The sequence below is a fragment of the Engystomops pustulosus genome, chromosome 9, assembly GCF_040894005.1.
Source record: "Engystomops pustulosus chromosome 9, aEngPut4.maternal, whole genome shotgun sequence".
NCBI lineage: Eukaryota > Metazoa > Chordata > Amphibia > Anura > Leptodactylidae > Engystomops > Engystomops pustulosus.
Window position 1 is genome coordinate 101,961,112 of NC_092419.1, and position 22,796 is coordinate 101,983,907.

General features: G+C 45.7%; 2 protein-coding genes across 2 annotated transcripts in view; one reads left to right on the forward strand and one right to left on the reverse strand.

Annotated features, from left to right (window-relative positions):
• The first annotated feature begins 218 nt into the window (after positions 1–218).
• Positions 219–9,801, forward strand: SLC35A2 (solute carrier family 35 member A2). Its single transcript, XM_072124934.1, has 5 exons — positions 219–484; positions 2,625–2,810; positions 3,771–3,922; positions 4,367–5,034; positions 9,528–9,801. The coding sequence occupies exons 1-5, from the start codon at positions 388–390 to the stop codon at positions 9,553–9,555; spliced, it is 1,131 nt and encodes a 376-aa protein (XP_071981035.1). The 5' UTR covers positions 219–387; the 3' UTR covers positions 9,556–9,801.
• Positions 9,802–19,688: 9,887 nt separating this feature from the next.
• PLXNA3 (plexin A3) overlaps positions 19,689–22,796 on the reverse strand; it is a 66,415-nt gene continuing 63,307 nt past the window's right edge. Inside the window, exons 30-32 of the mRNA XM_072124935.1 lie at positions 22,584–22,796; positions 22,349–22,499; positions 19,689–22,035 (exon numbers count right to left, since the gene is read on the reverse strand). Coding sequence (XP_071981036.1) covers positions 21,940–22,035; positions 22,349–22,499; positions 22,584–22,796 — 460 coding nt within the window. The 3' untranslated portion in view covers positions 19,689–21,939. The remainder of the gene's footprint in view (positions 22,036–22,348; positions 22,500–22,583) is intronic.

Consider the following 22,796-nt stretch of genomic DNA (forward strand, 5'->3'; position numbering starts at 1 on the left):
TAAAATAGCTCTGTGCACAGCAAGTCCTGGGCTGTCTGGGACTGCAGGAAGATACCTGGAGTCATCTCTGGTGATGGCCTGAGTGCCCACAGAAAGGGCTCTGAGTGCCACAGGTTAGCCATCACTGCTTTAGCCTATTACAAACCAGTAAGATGGCGCCTGAATCTATTTCTCGGCGACACATTCTGCAGCCCCGCCTCTGAGCGATACGTAAAGACGCAGCACACGTCTGCAGTGATGACGTCACCAGGAAACCGAGGCGTGTAGACTGGTTCCTAGTTAGCAGGGTTCCCCTCGGCCAGTCAGTGGTGACGTTGGCTCGGAAGTGAGCTGGCTGTGCTGCTGCCGTGGAGCGGAGGACCCGGAAGTGCGGCGGTGCCGGGAGATATGGCAGCGGCGGCAGGGGACGAGGAGCGGGACATGAAGCAGCTGCAAGCCGACATGAGAGAGCCCGGGAGCCCGCCAGGGAGGAGCGCGGGGGACAGTGAGTGTCTGTGCTCTCCCAGCATTGCCTGAGACGCGATGCTGGGAGCTGTAGTCCCATGCAATGGATTATACTGAGCAGTCTCTGCACTTAGTTGAACTACAGCTCCCAGCGTGTTTTCCGTTGTCTGTCCTGGTGCTTGTAGTTCACCTGCTGCTGAGTTCTGGGCTTTTCTTTATTTATATCCGGACTACTACTCCCAGCAGCCTCAGACGCGATGCTGGGACCTGTAGTAATGCCCGTGTGTGGAGGCTTTGGTTGCCTATGTATTATTGTTAGAGTTGTATTGTAGTGATCAGACGCTGGGGGTAGTAGTCCCTCTCTTGGCAGTGTAGAGGGGTGTAGTACTTTATCTGTGTATATTGGGGATCCTCTGATCTGCCGGATACATGGGGGTCACCCCCTGTTCGTACGATGAGGACCCCTGAACCTATGTGCACATAAGTCGTGTACAAGGGCCCGGACTGTGACAGAGGGGAGACCCTGTGGTCTTCATAGTAGGGAGCAGAGATGTAAGGGTTAACTGCTACAATATATGTAAAGCTCCAGTACCAGCTACAGCTAGTGATCATAGTGATAGGGGCTGATAACAGGGAGCAGTAGAGTGTATTCTCAGTAACTGGACACAGTCATGGTGAGTGGAATTGTACAATACACTGTGCTGCCCAATGTATGTGATGGCTGTCATGTGCCTCACCCCTTTTCTATTTTTGGCAGATCATTATTTTTGTTATGTTGGTGCAGGGTGTATGGGTGGCTCTGTGTGACATTATATAGGTGCCAGGTCTCCTGGTGGTGCTGTGTGGGTGCAGGGTTTATGGGTGGCGCTGTATGATATTATGTGGGCGCAGGGTGTCCTGGTGGCACTGTATGATATGTGGGCGCAGGGTGTCCTGGTGGCACTGTATGATATGTGGGCGCAGGGTGTCCTGGTGGCACTGTATGATATGTGGGTGCAGGGTGTCCTGGTGGCACTGTATGATATGTGGGTGCAGGGTGTCCTGGTGGCGCTGTATGACAGTATGTGGGTGCAGGGTGTCCTGGTGGCGCTGTATGACAGTATGTGGGTGCAGGGTGTCCTGGTGGCGCTGTATGACAGTATGTGGGTGCAGGGTGTCCTGGTGGTGCTGTGTGGGTGCAGGGTTTATGGGTGGCGCTGTATGATATTATGTGGGCGCAGGGTGTCCTGGTGGCACTGTATGACAGTATGTGGGTGCAGGGTGTCCTGGTGGCGCTGTATGACAGTATGTGGGTGCAGGGTGTCCTGGTGGCGCTGTATGACAGTATGTGGGTGCAGGGTGTCCTGGTGGCACTGTATGACAGTATGTGGGTGGGGGGTGTCCTGGAGGCGCTGTATGATATTATGTGGGTGCGGGGTGTCCTGGTGGCACTGTATGATATTATGTGGGTGCAGGGTGTCCTGGAGGCGCTGTATGATATTATGTGGGTGCAGGGTGTCCTGGTGGCACTGTATGACAGTATGTGGGTGCAGGGTGTCCTGGTGGCACTGTATGATATTATGTGGGTGCAGGGTGTCCTGGAGGCGCTGTATGATATTATGTGGGTGCAGGGTGTCCTGGTGGCACTGTATGACGTTAGGTGGGTGCCAGTTGTACTGGCGGCACTGTATGAGGCAGCAGGATATTCGGGGCCAGGCTCCTCCGCTGTATGAATGGCGCCAGTGTTGGCTGCGCTGAGTCTGGCAGTTGGGGGGAGCGGGGGTCTGGGCTTGGCACAGTAAACACCTTTGTATATTGTCCCTTGCTGTGACCAGTACAGGAGCTTTGATATGTAAATGGGGACTGGTGATACCAGAATACCTGTGCAGGGCGTGTGCCACCTCCTGCCGCTCCACATGAATATTCAGCACATTACAGTGAATGTCACTGTGTACCTATAGGGGGAGGGGGTCTCCCACTTACAGATACTGTAATCTATGGCCGGCTCCGCATACACACAGGACCCCTCCCCTATACATACAATACGTCTGCAGAGGTTAATCCTGTTAGTAGTTGCTATACCATTGTTTTATGTTAGTAGGGGGTCCCCAATAGAGATAAGACAGGGGGCTGCAGAGCTGATGACTTTATTCTGTGGACCCTCACCAGACACAGGCATAATGGCTGCTTCTCTCCTGCAGGGGTTAATCGTCGTCTCAAGTACCTGAGCCTGGCCGTGCTGGTGGTCCAGAATGCCTCCCTCATCCTCAGCATCCGCTATGCCCGCACCCTGCCCGGGGACCGCTTCTTCTCCACCACCGCTGTGGTCATGGCCGAGATCCTGAAGGGCATCACCTGCCTGCTGCTCATGCTGGCCCAGAAGAGAGGTACGTGTGCCATAGGGTTGTACCAGTCCTCTACAGAACCTTAAAGGGGCGGGTCAGAGGTGCTCTTCACCCCCTAACCTTTCCCATTTAGTATGTACATGGGGGATAAATGTCTTCCCCATAAAACCCCTCTAAGTACCTTATGTGTCAGTCATCGGGGGTAGAAGATGCAGTCACCTTGTAAAAAGAATAACACTCAGCCTGTGCCAGGGAGTGTTGTCACAGGGACACACAATGCAGAGCCTGAGAGCACTAAAAGGATTTGGGATCATCCCCCACTATTAGTAGCAGAGCTGCGTCTGTGCAGACGCGGCTTTGCTATATTTCTAGCTGATGAATGGAAGAAGCCTGATCTTCCGTCTGCATGGTGCTCCCCCATAGTCATTGTGTCCCTGCACACTCTCCATGTGGACATAAGGCTTCTGTAAATTACTTTTAGGATCTCTGCTTGCTGTCAGTGAATAGTGTCATTGATTGCTTACAACTGGGTTGGGAATGTACCCGGCTCTTGTCCAGGTGACACCAGCTGAGCTCTGCACCTGCGGAAACCTCTCGAGCTCAAATGTTCCAGTGCACTGTCAGCAAGCAGAGATCTAAAACACAAGACAAACTCCCCAGAATGATTAAGATCATTCAATCTCCAGAGCCTGGCATGCCCACCTGTCCCAGCGCCTGATACTGTGCTGGTTGTCGGGGCAGAGGGTACCTACACCTGTAAACAAACAAACTGGAGCACCGCAGGAAGGAAGTACAGGTTTCATATTTTTTAGCTGCCCCCCTGCAGAGTTTTTAAGAAAGTCTGACAACTCCTTAAAGTGAAGCAGGAAGAAGAGCTCCACTCTGGGTGTAGTGGCTAGTCCTGGTAACTGCACCTGTTTGTTGATGGATATGTGATGTGTAATGTCTCGGGGCAGATCTCCTATAGTAAGACACATCTCCCCCTGTTTTGTACCCCTGCAGGTAATGTGAAGGAGCTGGTGGTCCACCTGTATGATGCGGTCATTATCCAGTACATGGACACCCTGAAGCTGGCGGTGCCCTCCCTTATCTACACCCTACAGAATAACCTGCAGTACGTGGCCATATCCAATCTCCCAGCCGCCACCTTCCAGGTAAGATCTCACCGCTGTCCTGGAAAAGAGGGAGAGAATGGATGGGACAGCTCCCCACTGATACTACTGCTGCCAGTCATAAAGTACTGGTTCTGGCCCAGTAGGGACCGTATAGGATAGGTGTCCTGTCCCTGCTGCTATCATGACTACATTGTGTGGTGCAGCCAAGTGACAGAACCCTTTAGATTCTTGATTCTTTCTACTAATAATGGCAGGTACCTCAGAGGTGAGAGGTCAGATCATAGAAACGCTCCAATGGATCTGCTTTAAATAAGACATTCAACAACTTTTTACTATGTATTTTGTTACGGATCTTCGCCCACTGTTTCCACTTGCAGTTAACCTGTGCATTGCTGGTGCAGATTGATGTAAGACAATGCTCCGGGTCCCACTGATGGGTTTGTGTATATGAACATGAGACATTCTTCTCTTCTCCCGTTCCAGGTGACGTATCAGCTGAAGATCCTGACCACGGCGCTGTTCTCTGTCCTGCTCCTGAGGAAGAGCCTGTCGCGGCTGCAGTGGGGTTCCCTGGTCATCCTCTTCATCGGAGTGGCAGTGGTACAGTCAGAGCAGGCTGGTGGGAAGGAGAGTGTGGCCTCCAGTGGTCAGAACTACGTTGTGGGGCTGATCGCGGTGGCCGTGTCCTGTCTCTCCTCTGGATTTGCTGGAGTTTACTTTGAGCGCATCCTGAAGGGCAGCTCGGCCTCTGTCTGGCTGCGTAACGTCCAGCTCGGCATCTTCGGTACAGCCCTAGGACTCCTGGCCATGTGGCAACAAGATGGAGCAGCGGTGGCTGAGCGTGGCTTCTTCTATGGCTACACTCCTCTGGTGTGGTGCGTCATCTTGAACCAGGCGTTCGGTGGTCTTCTCGTGGCCGTGGTGGTGAAATACGCAGACAACATCCTGAAGGGCTTTGCCACGTCGCTCTCAATTGTGGTGTCCACAGCGGCCTCAGTTCACCTCTTTGGATTCCACGTGGACGTTCCGTTTGCTCTGGGTGCTGGACTGGTGATAGGTGCTGTATACCTGTACAGCCTCCCGCGGACACCTGAGCCCATCCTGGTCACCAGCAGCCAGACCCTGCCACACAAGGAACCCTTCCTGCCAAAGTCAGTGCTCGCCAAATGAAGGAAACCTATCCCCCTCCTCACCTTCTAGACGTTACATATGACGGGGAGCGGCCTCACAGTGTTTCATCTCTATTGTATTGAATGATAACCACTTCCGCCCCCTGCTGGTATTAACATGCTGCTGGAGGACTAACCTGTGCACAGGCCGGGAGCACATAACCCCTCTGTAACCCGCTGTCATGTGCTCACACACTACAGTCATCTCCCCATGTATTCCCAGTGTGAACGCCGCCCTATACCTCCATATACTTGTACAGAAGCTGCAGAGGTGGGGCACACGTGTGTATGAAGTATGTCTGTGTCCTGTACACGTTACTACAAGTTTGTTCTTGTTTCTTAATTTACCTCAAAAAAAAAAAAAATTGGTATTTTGTCCAAAAGCAGTATCGGTGAACGCAGGGCTTACAGGACATCTGCACCAGGATGAAGGATTGTAAACCAAGCACACTTTTTCTCATAAGGCCTTTGTTTTGTTAAGTGTATTTAAATTATGCAAATGAGCCTGAGGGACTCCATGCTACATAGCTGTTAATTGAGCCCAGAGCTCCTTAGGCTCATTTACATACTGTTTAAAGCCGTTTTCGGTAAAAACAAGGGCATAAGAAGCTAATAGAAGAACAGATCTTGCCACAGGGGCACACACCAGCATGTAAGGGTGCTTGCTTTACATTCCTTAATCCTGGTGGTAGATGTCCTTTAAAGGGACCCTGTTATCAAGTGCGACCATACAGACCTCTGTGTATGTTGCTAGTAGCAGCAGGACTGTGAAATAGAGGTTGATACTGTGATTGTACTGGGTGTGTGTCGTCTTAGTAGTTCAGTGCAAGGACACAACCCAAATCTTTATTTCACATTTCTGCTGCTACTAACCACATTCTCAAAATGTATCACACATCTCAGTACCGAACGCTGATGGCTACATTGTCAATGCTGACAGGTTCCCTTTGGCAAAAACCCTAACTCGTGTCTATGTGAATGTCTATTGTGTTGTGGGGTCGCAGCTCCATATTGGAGAGGTCTCCTTTTGTACAGCAGCTGGTGGATGGAGGCCATAACTCTCTGCTCCGTGTATTCTGGAGATGTGTGCTGTGCGTGTATATAAGATGTACGGGGGTCTTACAGAACGTCCCGCCGTGTGTATGTGATTCCTGCTGTCACTTGTATATAGATTTTTTTTATGCCGGATAATGATCATTTACATTAAAGAGCACAAATCATGAAGCGGGCGCCATCCGGGGGCATTTATAAGCTGCCCAGATTGGTTTCCAGGACAGCGCTATGGCCACGTCTGGTATTACAGATGGAGGAGCGCTCTGCTGTGGTGGATCCCAGTGCCATCTATGCAATAACTTGGCATTGCTGGGGTGCCCTCAGCAGTGGGGCAGTGCCACGGACATAGATCCAGTGGCCACAGCCTGCATCCGTAGGTGCCCCCTGCAGCCGCCCGCCGATGACCAGTGCACACCACAAGTCTGATATTTGGAGTGTGTAATAGACCTTTTGATATTGGGGGTGTTATAATGGTGGGTGGGGGCTCTGACTGGTGCCATGTTTGGGAATGAGTTTGTTTCTCTCTAGTTTGCACCTCCACAATCCGCACATGATGTGACGAGCGCCCCCCTATGTAACGGACCCCCGGCTTCTTCTGCATGTCTCTGTCATAATGATTTCCTACTTGCACTAAACATTCATTGTTCTTCTGTAAAATAAAATCCTTTGTATTTATTCTCTTTCGTCCGAGCATTATTAATCCTGACTAACGCCACCAGTAACCTGCATCCACAACAGCGCCACCGCGTCTAACATGGCCGGGGATTTACACGGTGGTGGGGGGTCCTAAAACTGCTTCTTACTGATACACGGCACCATCATCGATCTCTGGGGTATGATCCATCCTGCCTTTCCCTGACCATCATCTGAGGACTCCAAGACCTAAAAGATAGGTGGCCAAATACATCAAAATTAACCTGTCTGGTAACATTCACTACTGAGCACCTTAAAGGCGAACTCCAGACAGAAGTGATACTGTTGTATGTAATGAGAGGCGGAGTCTGACACAGCCTATGGAATACTGTGTCATGCTCCGCCCCTCTCTGCATACAAGCCGGTCTGAGCTGTGGCAGGGGTGTCCCTTTAAGATGCCCTCCTTTCTGGGTGTCAGATGGATAATAATAGTGACACAACTATACACCATGAGATAAGTCCAGGATGTGGCACCACCGTGCACCTACCTCACCGCATTGTCAGCTCCGCTCCTCCGCACACACAATTCCTATAGTGAGAATCATTGCTGTATAAAGTAGGGGCAGTTTTGTGCTCGGCCATGTAATCAGATAGATAGAGGGTCCCAGGTACTGCAGTGGGGGGCGGCCGTGCATGCATCTCCCATATATCATAAGAGGGTGCCCCATTTCTGTCTAGGCTCCGCCTCTAATGTGCCGAGGACCGCCACTGTCCTTATAGAGAGGAGATCTAGTGTAACACACATACATATTTTTAATATGACCCCACCCGGCCGCTCTCTACAATACAAGAGAAAATGAAGTCCTTAAAAATGGTTCTACATTGTGTATACAGCAGCCAGGCAGAGCAGTGTGTCGCTATGGTTACAGACTACAAGCCCCCGTGTAGTCATGTGTCTCCATGGGTAGAGAGACCCCTTCTGCACATCACTCTTGCGTATGAGCTGTGTACATACAACGATTTCCAGAGCTGCTTCATTTATTTTAGATGCATTTGAGCAATAATAAAACAAACAACTGGAGGTAAAAGTGGACATACCCTTTAAGGCTCAAGTCCTGAGTATCACGTCTGAGCAGGGCATCCCCCCTGTATACACGGTACGAGGGTCTCCATGTCTGCAAAACAGAAGGTGCATCAGATCTCCTGCGACATCCATGACCTGCAGCCTCTGCCATACATCTATGTGGCCTCATTCATTACTCAAATCTCTAAACGTCAATTACATCCACAACAATTCTGCAGCGTGTGAACTACCCCCTAATTTATCCATAAGTGGCCTTGTTGTTTGGCAGTAACCAATCAGAGCACAGCTTGATTTTTGTAAACAGCTCGAGAATAATGAAAGCTGTGCTGTGATTGGTCACCACAGGTAACAAGGCCTCTCCTGCTCTTAGTCTATTCTATCAGATTAGACCCATGGAGACGCCATAGAGATGACCAAAAGGGAGTGATGGAGCCAGAGATCATGTATATAGGACTACACACCTGATCAGAAGTGTCTGAGAGGAAACCTGATCAGTTACCCATGGCAGCCAATCAGATACCAGCTTTCATTTTCCCACAGCTGTTTATAAAATTCAAGCTGAGCTCTGATTGGTTTTCATGGGCAACTAGAACAATTTTACCTCAGAAATTTCTGATAAATCTTCCCCCATAGAGTCCGCCGCAGCTCCATCTTAGTTCAAGTCTCACTACAAACCAAACAGTGTAAAGACACAACTAGATAATCCCATAAAACCCATCAGTCCCATCCATTTGTCATCATTTAAAGGAGATGAACAGAATGTGAAAAATAAAAATGGCTGCTTCATTTCACAGCGCCGCCCCTGCCCACAGGCTGTGTGTGGTAGTGCAGCTGAGACTTATTAAACTGAGCAGCCGCAGCACCACCACCACACACGACCCTGGGGGCCATTTTTTAAAATCCAAAGCAGATAGATTCCTGTCATGAACAATCTGAGGTAAAACTACAACTCTCAGCATTCCCAGACCAACTGCAGCAGGTGTGGCACGCTGGGAGCTGTAGTTCCACTATAGCTGGAGTGTGTAGTATATGATGAGTCCAGGGAGGGCAGAGGCTTCTCAGAGGAATGATGATAGCAGTACAAAGGTCCAATGTGACACGGCTATACCCCGCCATACCGTTCTCACGTGTCATGACGGCTAGCTCTCCAGTTACTGATTCTGTGGATATTGTGACAGGGACGTCCATGTACCATGATTCACTGTATACATTTATACCACTAACAATTCTGGAAAGAGCTTAAAGGAAACCTACCACCAGGATGAAGGATTGTAAACCAAGCACACTTACATGCTGGTGAGCGATCTGCTCTTCACTTAGCTTTTTATGCCCTGTTTTTTTTTTTAAAGGCTTCAAAAATTATGCAAATGAGTCTGTGGGTGTTAATGGAGCCTGGAGCCCCTTGGGCTCATTCGCATAATTTTAAAGCCTTTTTTTTCTTTAAAACCAGGGCATAAGAAGCCTTCAAGAAGATCAGATCCTGCCAGAGGGGGCGCACACCAGTATGTCAGTGCTTGGTTTACAATCCTTCATCCTGGTGGTAGATGTCTTTTAAAGGGATCCCCCACATGTAACAATGCAGCCAACATACCTGGTGCCCTCATTTACCCTCCTTCTGTACTCCATATTGGAGAACAGACGGGTCCCATTGGATTCTCCATACTGGACACCTTGATCTGTAATGAGCTTTTCCTTTGTTTTTCAGGATTGTTTCCAAACAGAAAGGTTCGTGAGAGCAATGGACTCACCCACCACCAATGGGACGTCTATGTGGGACGTATTCACACTCCAGACGTGGATAAAGCCTCTGTATCCAGAGATAATCCGCTACTCACAAGCTCCATAGCAATAAGGATCACAGACCTCCACAGATCCTTCTTAGGCCGCGTTCAGACACTGCAGAAGCAGCACAGTTTTCTTACCTCTGTGTCTGGAATACTGAATGACTGACAATGATAAAGGATTGTAAAGCTAAAAACCAAACTAATAAAACACTTGTTACTGTAGATTGTATTATTTAAGGTTTTTATGGGGTGCGGACATCCTCACAATGATCCCTCCTCGCTGGTTCTGTCAGTGTCGCTTCCTTCCAACCACCTGAGCAGATGCCCCACATCCTCCACGTCTTCATCACTTGTTTCCGGGGAATATTCCCATTCAGGGTCTTCCGTGGGTAGAGGTAGGAATATGGCCGGATCTAAGCGGGTGCCATCTGGAAGAGACATTAATATACGAGGACTATCAATGTCTTCACAAAATATCACATTGTGAGGAGCCACTGGAAATAGCAGAACCCCCTCCAGCACGACAGGTATCCCGGCGGCCATCATGGCTTGTAGCAGGGGGCCCTCCGATTCACTTAGATGACACGGGAGGGTAAGGGGCTGATCCTCAGAGGTGGTCGCTTCTCCGGGAGGTGATGGCTCTGCAGGAAAGGAGTGACAGATTGCAATCATTTCAAAATCTCTGCTTCCTATCAGTGAATGGAAACTTACAGAAATGCATATTACCAAAAACTGAGACAGGGACACTCTGGGGAGTGAGCAGGAGAGGGATATCGGACACATATAGAGAAGAGCTGCGGTATAAAGTATCATCTTACCTCTACTGTCTGGGGTGAGCACAGCGCCCTCTTCCACCTCTTCAGGCAACATTTTCCAGGTTTCCTGTTCTTGTGTGAGTCTCACCACATTCCTTATGTCATTATATAATAGTGATGACATCATAATGTAATCTGTGACCCCAACAACGGAACACAAGTCTCTCGCTGTAAGAATTACACCACTGCTCATCCTGATCTGACGGGTCCAGAAAAATAACATCGCCTTCTACTGAGAGATGTACACAGAGAGGACAGAGAGTCGTTTATAATCACAGTATCACTGAGCTTCATTGGCCATCAAACTGATCATAACCCCAAGCTGAAGGATATCACACAACCTGGGCTTACATAACACCTCTGCAGCGCCATCAGCTGCTCCCTCCATGCCATAACACCTCTGCAGAGCCAGGAGCTAATCCCTTCATGCCAACATCTCCATGCCATAAAACCGCTGCAGCGCCATCAGCGGATCCTTCCATGCCATAAAACCGCTGCAGTGCCATCAGCTGATCCCTCCATGCCATAAAACCGCTGGAGCGCCATCAGCTGATCCCTCTATGCCGTAAAACTTCTGCAGAGCCATCAGCTGACACCCCATGCCATAACATCTCTCTGTCATAACACCTCTGCAGCGTCATCAGCTGCTCCCTCCATGCCACAACTCCTCTACAGCACCGACCACTCCATGCCATAAATTTTTGCAGCGCCATCCACTGCTCCCTCTATGCCCTACCAACTCTCCAGCCCCATCAGCTGGTTCCTCCATAACATAACATTTATGCAGTGCCATGACCTGAACCCTCCATGCCATAACACCTCTGCAGCACCATCAGTTGATTCCTTTATACCTCAACACCACTGCAGCACCATGACTTGATCCCTCTGTACCATAACACCTCTGCACCCATGCCATGGCCTGATCCCTCCATGCCATAACACCTCTGCAGCGCCATCAGCTGATCCCTCCATGCCATAACACCTCTGCAGCACCATGACTTGATCCCTCTGTACCATAACACCTCTGCACCCATGCCATGGCCTGATCCCTCCATGCCATAACACCTCTGCAGCGCCATCAGCTGATCCCTCCATGCCATAACACCTCTGCAGCACCATGACTTGATCCCTCTGTACCATAACACCTCTGCACCCATGCCATGGCCTGATCCCTCCATGCCATAACACCTCTGCAGCACCATCAGCTGATCCCTCCATGCCATAACACCTCTGCAGCACCATGACTTGATCCCTCTGTACCATAACACCTCTGCACCCATGCCATGGCCTGATCCCTCCATGCCATAACACCTCTGCAGCGCCATCAGCTGATCCCTCCATGCCATAACACCTCTGCAGCACCATGACTTGATCCCTCTGTACCATAACACCTCTGCACCCATGCCATGGCCTGATCCCTCTGTACCATAACACCTCTGCAGCGCCATCAGCTGATCCCTCCATGCCATAACACCTCTGCAGCGCCATCAGCTCATCCCTCCATGCCATAACACCTCTGCAGCGCCATCAGCTGATCCCTCAATGCATTAACACCTCTGCAGCGCCATCAGCTGATCCTGCATGCCATAACCCCTTGCAGCACCATCAGCTGATCCTGCATGCCATAACCCCTTGCAGCACCATCAGCTGATCCCTCTGTTCCATAACATCCCTGCAGCGCCATCGGTTGATCCCTCTATGCCATAACACCCCTGCAGCCCCATTATCTGATCCCTCCTTGCTATTGATGCAGTCATGTAAAAGGAGCCCCAACTAAGTATTGGGGGGGTTTACTGTAGAGGTTTTCCATTTGGACACAACATTAGTATTTACAGAAGGTCTTATATAATATTTTTTTGGCCCACATTTTTTTACTTTGCACGTTCCGTTTAGTGCAAACTGCTTGCACATGTATTTCTATATGTACTATACTCGACGCAACGCCTAATTCTGCACTGAAACATTTATCATACGAAGTCCGACAGAAGTGCGTCTCACGCCCCATGTTAAAGATGCACAGAAAAAGTTGGTGCACTTTGTTGGGTTTTCCTTGGCTGTAAGAACATAAATAAAATGAATACTTGAAAGACTTCACTCTGAGGGTAATCACTGTATATTATATAGGAATTTCACTTCTGGAATAGAAACATTTTTTAAAAAAAAACCTTTTTTTGCGGATACTCTATTTTATTGAGAAAGACTTGTAGATGGATAAATAAAAACTAGAGATAGGTAGATATGAGATATACCGAATATTACAGAGAAGGCTGCACTTCCTATCCCTGGCAGCAGGTGGCACTGTGTTATAAGGTGAAGCCCCTGTGATGATGGGGGTTGCAGTCCTCAGTACACTGCTCTCTTCTTGCACAGGGGATATCATTTTGGGACAAACTTGTGTTGTTGGGTGCCCGCCCTGACGACCCATCAGAAAAAGCGCTGCCACCTTATGGCCAACATGGAGATAGTCTTTGTAGTTGCCCCCCTTTGTGCACACGTCAGTGTAGAGGAGCACAATATGGCGCTACCAGGTCCTCTAGGACTACTGTGGTGCCATAGTTAGTGCTCTATAGACATTATGGCCTCTACGTGGGCTGAGGATAGTAATATATGGATACAGATTATCAAGGAGGATGAGTTTTCTGGAAAAGGCATTATCATATCCATCGTCGCTGCTATTTTGGGAAGACTTGTCTTGCCAGAAAGAAGGATCGGGATGTAAATCTGGGGATGGACTCGTCATCCGGCACAGCTGGAAATACTGGTATGTGTTTAGTATCTGGAGCGATGATAACATGATCCAGTCCTGAATACTGGGCAGCGGCCAGGCCCTGAGGAAGGAGCAGACAACTTATATTGTGTGGGATGTCTTCAGCATGGAGGAGTCTGGATAAAGCTCCCTTATGGAGAGGCCTAAGTGACCTAAGAGGACACCGATGTCATCACTGTGCTTTGTGATATCACTGCACTAAGGGTATGCACAGCCAGACACTGCTAGCCACACACCCTCAAACATGTGATCAGCAGCTGGTGTGACCACCTCTATAAAAGCAGAAGTGTGGGCAGAATGGTTTTTCTATACATCTGTAGCAACACATACTAAGCCAAGGTTTTACTGCAAGCTCTTATTTTACTTCCATTTTCTACGTAAACATCTGCACCTAGTGACTTACCTGCCTCTACAGAGCATCAAGTAATAAGGGATTGTCATCAACACATAAGACCTACCTGACTCTTCCATGGTGGGCAGGCACAGCACATACCTTGTACCTCATCCATGACACTAGCACCTAACAAAGGTATTGTAATAAAAGGTGGTGCAGAGCGCTACCTACAGGCAGAGGAAAGTAAAATGTTACACAAAGGCATTATGGGAAGGACCCGGAACATTTTTTAAAATTTAATAAATGGCAATAGCCCAAAAATAGACCTGCCTAGGAGCATCAGTCATCACTGCTATCATGTGCTGCAAGATCCAGGAGCGAATGAGAATGAAAGAAAACTAGTCACACAAAGCCCCCCCATCATGTACAAGGATTAGATTTTGTACTTTTATAATTCATATAATACTGCCCCCTATGTACAAGAATATAACTACTATAATACTGCCCCTATGTACAAGAATATAACTACTATAATACTGCCCCCTATGTACAGGAATATAACTACTATAATACTGCCCCCTATGTACAAGAATATAACTACTATAATACTGCCCCCTATGTACAAGAATATACCTACTATAATACTGCTCCCTATGTACAAGAATATAACTACTATAATACTTCCCCCTATGTACAGGAATATAACTACTATAATACTGCCCCCTATGTACAGGAATATAACTACTATAATACTGCCCCCTATGTACAAGAATATAACTACTATAATACTGCCCCCTATGTACAAGAATATAACTACTATAATACTGCCCCCTATGTACAAGAATATACCTACTATAATACTGCTCCCTATGTACAAGAATATACCTACTATAATACTGCCCCCTATGTACAAGAATATACCTACTATAATACTGCTCCCTATGTACAAGAATATAACTACTATAATACTGCCCCTATGTACAGGAATATAACTACTATAATACTGCCCCCTATGTACAAGAATATAACTACTATAATACTGCCCCCTATGTACAAGAATATAACTACTATAATACTGCCACCTATGTACAAGAATATACCTACTATAATACTGCTCCCTATGTACAAGAATATAACTACTATAATACTGCCCCTATGTACAGGAATATAACTACTATAATACTGCCCCCTATGTACAAGAATATAACTACTATAATACTGCCCCCTATGTACAAGAATATAACTACTATAATACTGCCCCCTATGTACAAGAATATACCTACTATAATACTGCTCCCTATGTACAAGAATATAACTACTATAATACTGCCCCCTATGTACAAGAATATACCTACTATAATACTGCTCCCTATGTACAAGAATATAACTACTATAATACTGCCCCTATGTACAGGAATATAACTACTATAATACTGCCCCCTATGTACAAGAATATAACTACTATAATACTGCCCCCTATGTACAAGAATATAACTACTATAATACTGCCACCTATGTACAAGAATATAACTACTATAATACTGCCCCCTATGTACAAGAATATAACTACTATAATACTGATCTCTATGTACAAGAATATAACTACTATAATACTGCCCCCTATGTACAAGAATATAACTACTATAATACTGCCCCCTATGTACAGGAATATAACTACTATAATACTGCTCCCTATGTACAAGAATATAACTACTATAATACTGCTCCCCTATGTACAAGAATATAACTACTATAATACTGCCCCCTATGTACAAGAATATAACTACTATAATACTGCCCCCTATGTACAGAAATATAACTACTATAATACTGCCCCCTATGTACAGGAATATAACTACTATAATTCTGCCCCCTATGTACAGGAATATAACTACTATAATACTGCCCCTTATGTACAAGAATATAACTACTATAATTCTGCCCCCTATGTACACGAATATAACTACTATAATACTGCCCCCTATGTACAAGAATATAACTACTATAAAATACTGCCCCCCTATGTACAGGAATATAACTACTATAATACTGCCCCCTATGTACAAGAATATAACTACTATAATACTGCCCCCTATGTACAAGAATATAACTACTATAATACTGCCCCCTATGTACAAGAATATAACTACTATAATTCTGCCCCCTATGTACACGAATATAACTACTATAATACTGCCCCCTATGTACAAGAATATAACTACTATAATACTGCCCCCCTATGTACAGGAATATAACTACTATAATACTGCCCCCTATGTACAAGAATATAACTACTATAATTCTGCCCCCTATGTACAGGAATATAACTACTATAATACTGCCCCCTATGTACAGGAATATAACTACTATAATACTGCCCCCTATGTACAGGAATATAACTACTATAATTCTGCCTCCTATGTACAGGAATATAACTACTATAATACTGCCCCCTATGTACAAGAATATACCTACTATAATACTGCTCCCTATGTACAAGAATATAACTACTATAATACTGCCCCTATGTACAGGAATATAACTACTATAATACTGCCCCCTATGTACAAGAATATAACTACTATAATACTGCCCCCTATGTACAAGAATATAACTACTATAATACTGCCCCCTATGTACAAGAATATACCTACTATAATACTGCTCCCTATGTACAAGAATATAACTACTATAATACTGCCCCCTATGTACAAGAATATACCTACTATAATACTGCTCCCTATGTACAAGAATATAACTACTATAATACTGCCCCTATGTACAGGAATATACCTACTATAATACTGCTCCCTATGTACAAGAATATAACTACTATAATACTGCCCCCTATGTACAAGAATATAACTACTATAATACTGCCACCTATGTACAAGAATATAACTACTATAATACTGCCCCCTATGTACAAGAATATAACTACTATAATACTGCCCCCTATGTACAAGAATATAACTACTATAATACTGCCCCCTATGTACAGGAATATAACTACTATAATACTGCCCCCTATGTACAAGAATATAACTACTATAATACTGCCCCCTATGTACAGGGATATAACTACTATAATACTGCCCCCTATGTACAAGAATATAACTACTATAATACTGCCCCTTATGTACAAGAATATAACTACTATAATACTGCCCCCTATGTACAGGAATATAACTACTATAATACTGCCCCCTATGTACAGGAATATAACTACTATAATACTGCTCCCTATGTACAAGAATATAACTACTATAATACTGCCCCCTATGTACAGGAATATAACTACTATAATTCTGCCCCCTATGTACAGGAATATAACTACTATAATACTGCCCCCTATGTACAAGAATATAACTACTATAATTCTGCCCCCTATGTACACGAATATAACTACTATAATACTGCCCCCTATGTACAGGAATATAACTACTATAATACTGCCCCCTATGTACAAGAATATAACTACTATAAAATACTGCCCCCCTATGTACAGGAATATAACTACTATAATACTGCCCCCTATGTACAAGAATATAACTACTATAATACTGCCCCCTATGTACAGGAATATAACTACTATAATACTGCCCCCTATGTACAGGAATATAACTACTATAATTCTGCCTCCTATGTACAAGAATATAACTACTATACTACTGCCCCCTATGTACAAGAATATAACTACTATAATACTGCCCCCTATGTACAAGAATATAACTACTATAATACTGCCCCCTATGTACAAGAATATAACTACTATAATACTGCCCCCTATGTACAGGAATATAACTACTATAATACTGCCCCCTATGTACAAGAATATAACTACTATAATACTGCCCCCCTATGTACAGGAATATAACTACTATAATACTGCCCCCTATGTACAAGAATATAACTACTATAATTCTGCCCCCTATGTACAGGAATATAACTACTATAATACTGCCCCCTATGTACAGGAATATAACTACTATAATACTGCCCCCTATGTACAGGAATATAACTACTATAATTCTGCCTCCTATGTACAGGAATATAACTACTATAATAATGCCCCCTATGTACAAGAATATACCTACTATAATACTGCTCCCTATGTACAAGAATATAACTACTATAATACTGCCCCTATGTACAGGAATATAACTACTATAATACTGCCCCCTATGTACAAGAATATAACTACTATAATACTGCCCCCTATGTACAAGAATATAACTACTATAATACTGCCCCCTATGTACAAGAATATACCTACTATAATACTGCTCCCTATGTACAAGAATATAACTACTATAATACTGCCCCCTATGTACAAGAATATACCTACTATAATACTGCTCCCTATGTACAAGAATATAACTACTATAATACTGCCCCTATGTACAGGAATATACCTACTATAATACTGCTCCCTATGTACAAGAATATAACTACTATAATACTGCCCCCTATGTACAAGAATATAACTACTATAATACTGCCACCTATGTACAAGAATATAACTACTATAATACTGCCCCCTATGTACAAGAATATAACTACTATAATACTGCCCCCTATGTACAAGAATATAACTACTATAATACTGCCCCCTATGTACAGGAATATAACTACTATAATACTGCCCCCTATGTACAAGAATATAACTACTATAATACTGCCCCTATGTACAAGAATATAACTACTATAATACTGCCCCCTATGTACAAGAATATAACTACTATAATACTGCCCCCTATGTACAAGAATATAACTACTATAATACTGCCCCCTATGTACAGGAATATAACTACTATAATACTGCTCCCTATGTACAAAAATATAACTACTATAATACTGCTCCCCTATGTACAAGAATATAACTACTATAATACTTCCCCCTATGTACAGGAATATAACTACTATAATACTGCCCCTATGTACAAGAATATAACTACTATAATACTGCCCCCTATGTACAGGAATATAACTACTATAATACTGCCCCCTATGTACAAGAATATAACTACTATAATACTGCCCCCTATGTACAGGGATATAACTACTATAATACTGCCCCCTATGTACAAGAATATAACTACTATAATACTGCCCCTTATGTACAAGAATATAACTACTATAATACTGCCCCCTATGTACAGGAATATAACTACTATAATACTGCCCCCTATGTACAGGAATATAACTACTATAATACTGCTCCCTATGTACAAGAATATAACTACTATAATACTGCCCCCTATGTACAGGAATATAACTACTATAATTCTGCCCCCTATGTACAGGAATATAACTACTATAATACTGCCCCCTATGTACAAGAATATAACTACTATAATTCTGCCCCCTATGTACACGAATATAACTACTATAATACTGCCCCCTATGTACAGGAATATAACTACTATAATACTGCCCCCTATGTACAAGAATATAACTACTATAAAATACTGCCCCCCTATGTACAGGAATATAACTACTATAATACTGCCCCCTATGTACAAGAATATAACTACTATAATACTGCCCCCTATGTACAGGAATATAACTACTATAATACTGCCCCCTATGTACAGGAATATAACTACTATAATTCTGCCTCCTATGTACAAGAATATAACTACTATACTACTGCCCCCTATGTACAAGAATATAACTACTATAATACTGCCCCCTATGTACAAGAATATAACTACTATAATTCTGCCTCCTATGTACAAGAATATAACTACTATAATACTGCCCCCTATGTACAGGAATATAACTACTATAATACTGCCCCCTATGTACAAGAATATAACTACTATAATACTGCCCCCTATGTACAAGAATATAACTACTATAATACTGCCCCCTATGTACAGGAATATAACTACTATAATACTGCTCCCTATGTACAAGAATATAACTACTATAATACTGCCCCCTATGTACAAGAATATAACTACTATAATACTGCCCCCTATGTACAGGAATATAACTACTATAATACTGCCCCCTATGTACAAGAATATAACTACTATAATTCTGCCTCCTATGTACAGGAATATAACTACTATAATTCTGCTATATATAATACACTACACACATGATATACGGTATATATTAGTTATATGGAGATGAGATAAGAACAGACCAGGAAACGTCAGTTTTGAATTCATTTATTTTGAAAAAAAAAAAAAATCAAACAAAAAAATTCCATCATTAAATAAAACCGCCATGCTCACAGTATCGGATCCGCTGCCACCGTAGACATAAAGTGCTGATAAATACTGTGGACCCTGCACGTGTCATGGTGTCACCTCTTACATCAGATCCCATGGGGTGGAGTATGTTACTAAGGCACCTAATCCCTTCATCCGTGGTGGAGAGTTGAACCCCTTGGATGCTGGACAGGAGAACACATCCCCTTTCCTTCCAGCAGAAATGGTCCGGGTAAGTGAAGGGGTGATGGAGGAGGGGAGGGGAGCGGGGGGACAGGACAGTGGCACAAATTTACAAAATATATATATATGCCTCTTCATATTTACACTGTCACACACTGTGGGTCCCCTGCACGTGTGAGGTGCACACAAGACACAACACGCACACATGCAACACACACACACCGCACATGCAACACGCACACACCGCACATGCAACACGCACACACCGCACATGCAACACGCACACACCGCACATGCAACACGCACACGCAACACGCACACACCGCACACGCAACACGCACACACCGCACACGCAACACGCACACACCGCACACGCAACACGCACACACCGCACATGCAACACGCACACACCGCACATGCAACACGCACACACCGCACACTACGGAATACTATGGAATGTTTCCAGTTTGGCAACAAAGAACATTGGCAGTCACATACCCATCACCTGGGGGCAGAGGGCATTCAGGTGCGCGGCCTATGGGGGGTATAAGAGTCACACAGCCAGCGGCCAAGGAGCAGATGAGCAGTCTGGCATGGGGCACGTGCACATCTTGGTGGCCCAGAGCAAGGGTGGAGGTGGGTGCAGCGATACGGACGGGTGACTAAGAAGCAATGAGATGCCAGCGCGTCGTGTGTTATTGCTTTCTAGTTTATGCTTTGGTTTGTGTCCCAAATAAAAACGTGGGAAAAAACATGGATAAAATAAACTGCGGAGCTGGCGGTGACATTCCTGATTGATCCCACTCCCCCTCGGATATTGGGGGGCGCGGGTCACATCCACACATGGCAGTGACACCTCACACAACTATTGGGGGGTTATTAAGGTGACCTCACACTTCCAGGCAGGCTCCACTCACGCCTCTCGCACCTCTCCAATCCATTCTACGGCTTTCCATATAAAAACACTGGAGGAATAAATTAAATAAATTAAATTAAATATAAAAACCAGACACCCAGCGCGGCCCCCCCGCTCCGTACGGCGAGACACAACACATAATGGGGAGGGGGAAGGGGCCCTGTGCTCCTGGAAACTCAAGGGTTAAAATCAGGACGGAATTAAAAAAACAAAACAAAAAAAGTCTATTGCATGGTGCCAAAGCATCCGGGTCGCCCCTTCCTGAATCCAGTCTTTCCACAGGACGTGACGTTACAAAGAAGGAGGAGGGGGTGTGATGGGGTCACCGCGCGCCCCCTCACGTCCACGGTACTGGTATCGCATGGCACAAAATCTCATTAACATAACGGGGTCCCCTCCTACCTATGAAACCTAATCTGGGGATCCCCTCGTTTCACATCACAGATATGTAGTAGCTCCACCTGCTCTCCACAAAAGTCTCGGGTGGGGCGAGGGGGGATGCACTGAAAACACATATGAGGAGCAGCAATAAACCGGGGGGGTACAATAGTGCACTGAGATTATTAGTGGATCGTCACAAACACAGGGGGGAGGGGGCAGGTGTCCCTCTGAGTCATATGGCTTCACTTTACCAAATCAAGAACGTCCTCACTGTGTACAGTCCAGTATGGGGACGAGAGGGGTGGTGGTCGCTGAGGACGCGGACACCGGCACCACCCAGTGGTCAGAAATATTATTACAGTGGTGTGCCGTCACCGCTCTGCTCTCCCAAGCACAAGGCACTGAAAGACGGGCACCTTGTCACACGGACGTAGAAGAAAGATGAGGAATGGCCATTGCCATGGGACGCGCGGTGCCACGGCTGGTGAACATCTGCTGTTACCCTGGGTACAGGATTCAGGCGCTGGTCACACACAGGTCCCATCAGCGGCTCTGGTTGAGTCTCTGTGGCAGTGCCATAGCTTTGCACATTTGCCCGTCACCTTGTGGTAATGTCGGACTCCGATCGGGCCCCTACCTATCAGTTTTTTGATTCATCCTGGGGAGTTAAGGTTGAGGGGACAGAAGGGACAGAGAGGGGGGTGTCACGTCATTCAGCTGTTACTGGAGACCATGTTAATAACTTGTTCCAGCTTCTGCCGAAGCTTGTGTTTCCGGCAATAAGAGTCGCGATCCAGAGCGGTCAGAATCTGAGGGGACAGAAAGAAGGGACAGAAGTAAGGACACGGAGGGACCCACTAAATAAAGGGGTTCTCTACCTACAACAACAATCTGTCCCCGCTATATGTGCATGCTCGGTTCAGCCTTGTGTGCGTGTCCTTACAGGGAAGAAGGAAATTAGATGTGACCAGACATCGGTGGAGAAAATACGTAGCCAATTCCTCCATCCCGACAATTCAGGAGGCTCCAGATGGATACTGACCACCGAAAATCAAAGGATTATGCCAAACTTTGTGTGCCCTGATGCCTTATAAGATAACGAGTCACCCCACAACCTCTCACCTCTTCTCGGTATTTGTTCACATAGAAGAAGAGCTCGCTGAGAGCGCTGAGGGAGTTGAATTCATTTGCGTGTAGCCGGGATTGCTCCACCAGGTAGGCGTCCATGTCCTGGTCACTGATGGTCGGCATCTTGTTGATGTCTCTGTAGTATCTGTATAGGAAGATTACAAGAGAGAATATGTAGAGGCGCAATACCAGACACGGCCTAGAGCGGCGCTATGCTCCCTCTACTCACCGCTCCACCCAGGTCTTGTAATTGGGGATGTCCTTAGCGTAAAGAAGCTTGTTACTCGGTGAGTCTTTACCAAGCCGATGTTCGGAGGTGGAACATGAGTCCATGAAGGTTTGGGCCACCACAGACAGGCAGGCGTCGGTGATGCTGTTCTTGTGGATGTCAAAGACAAACTGCGGATTCTTTATTACGTTCACCCAGAATCGGAGCGGTAAA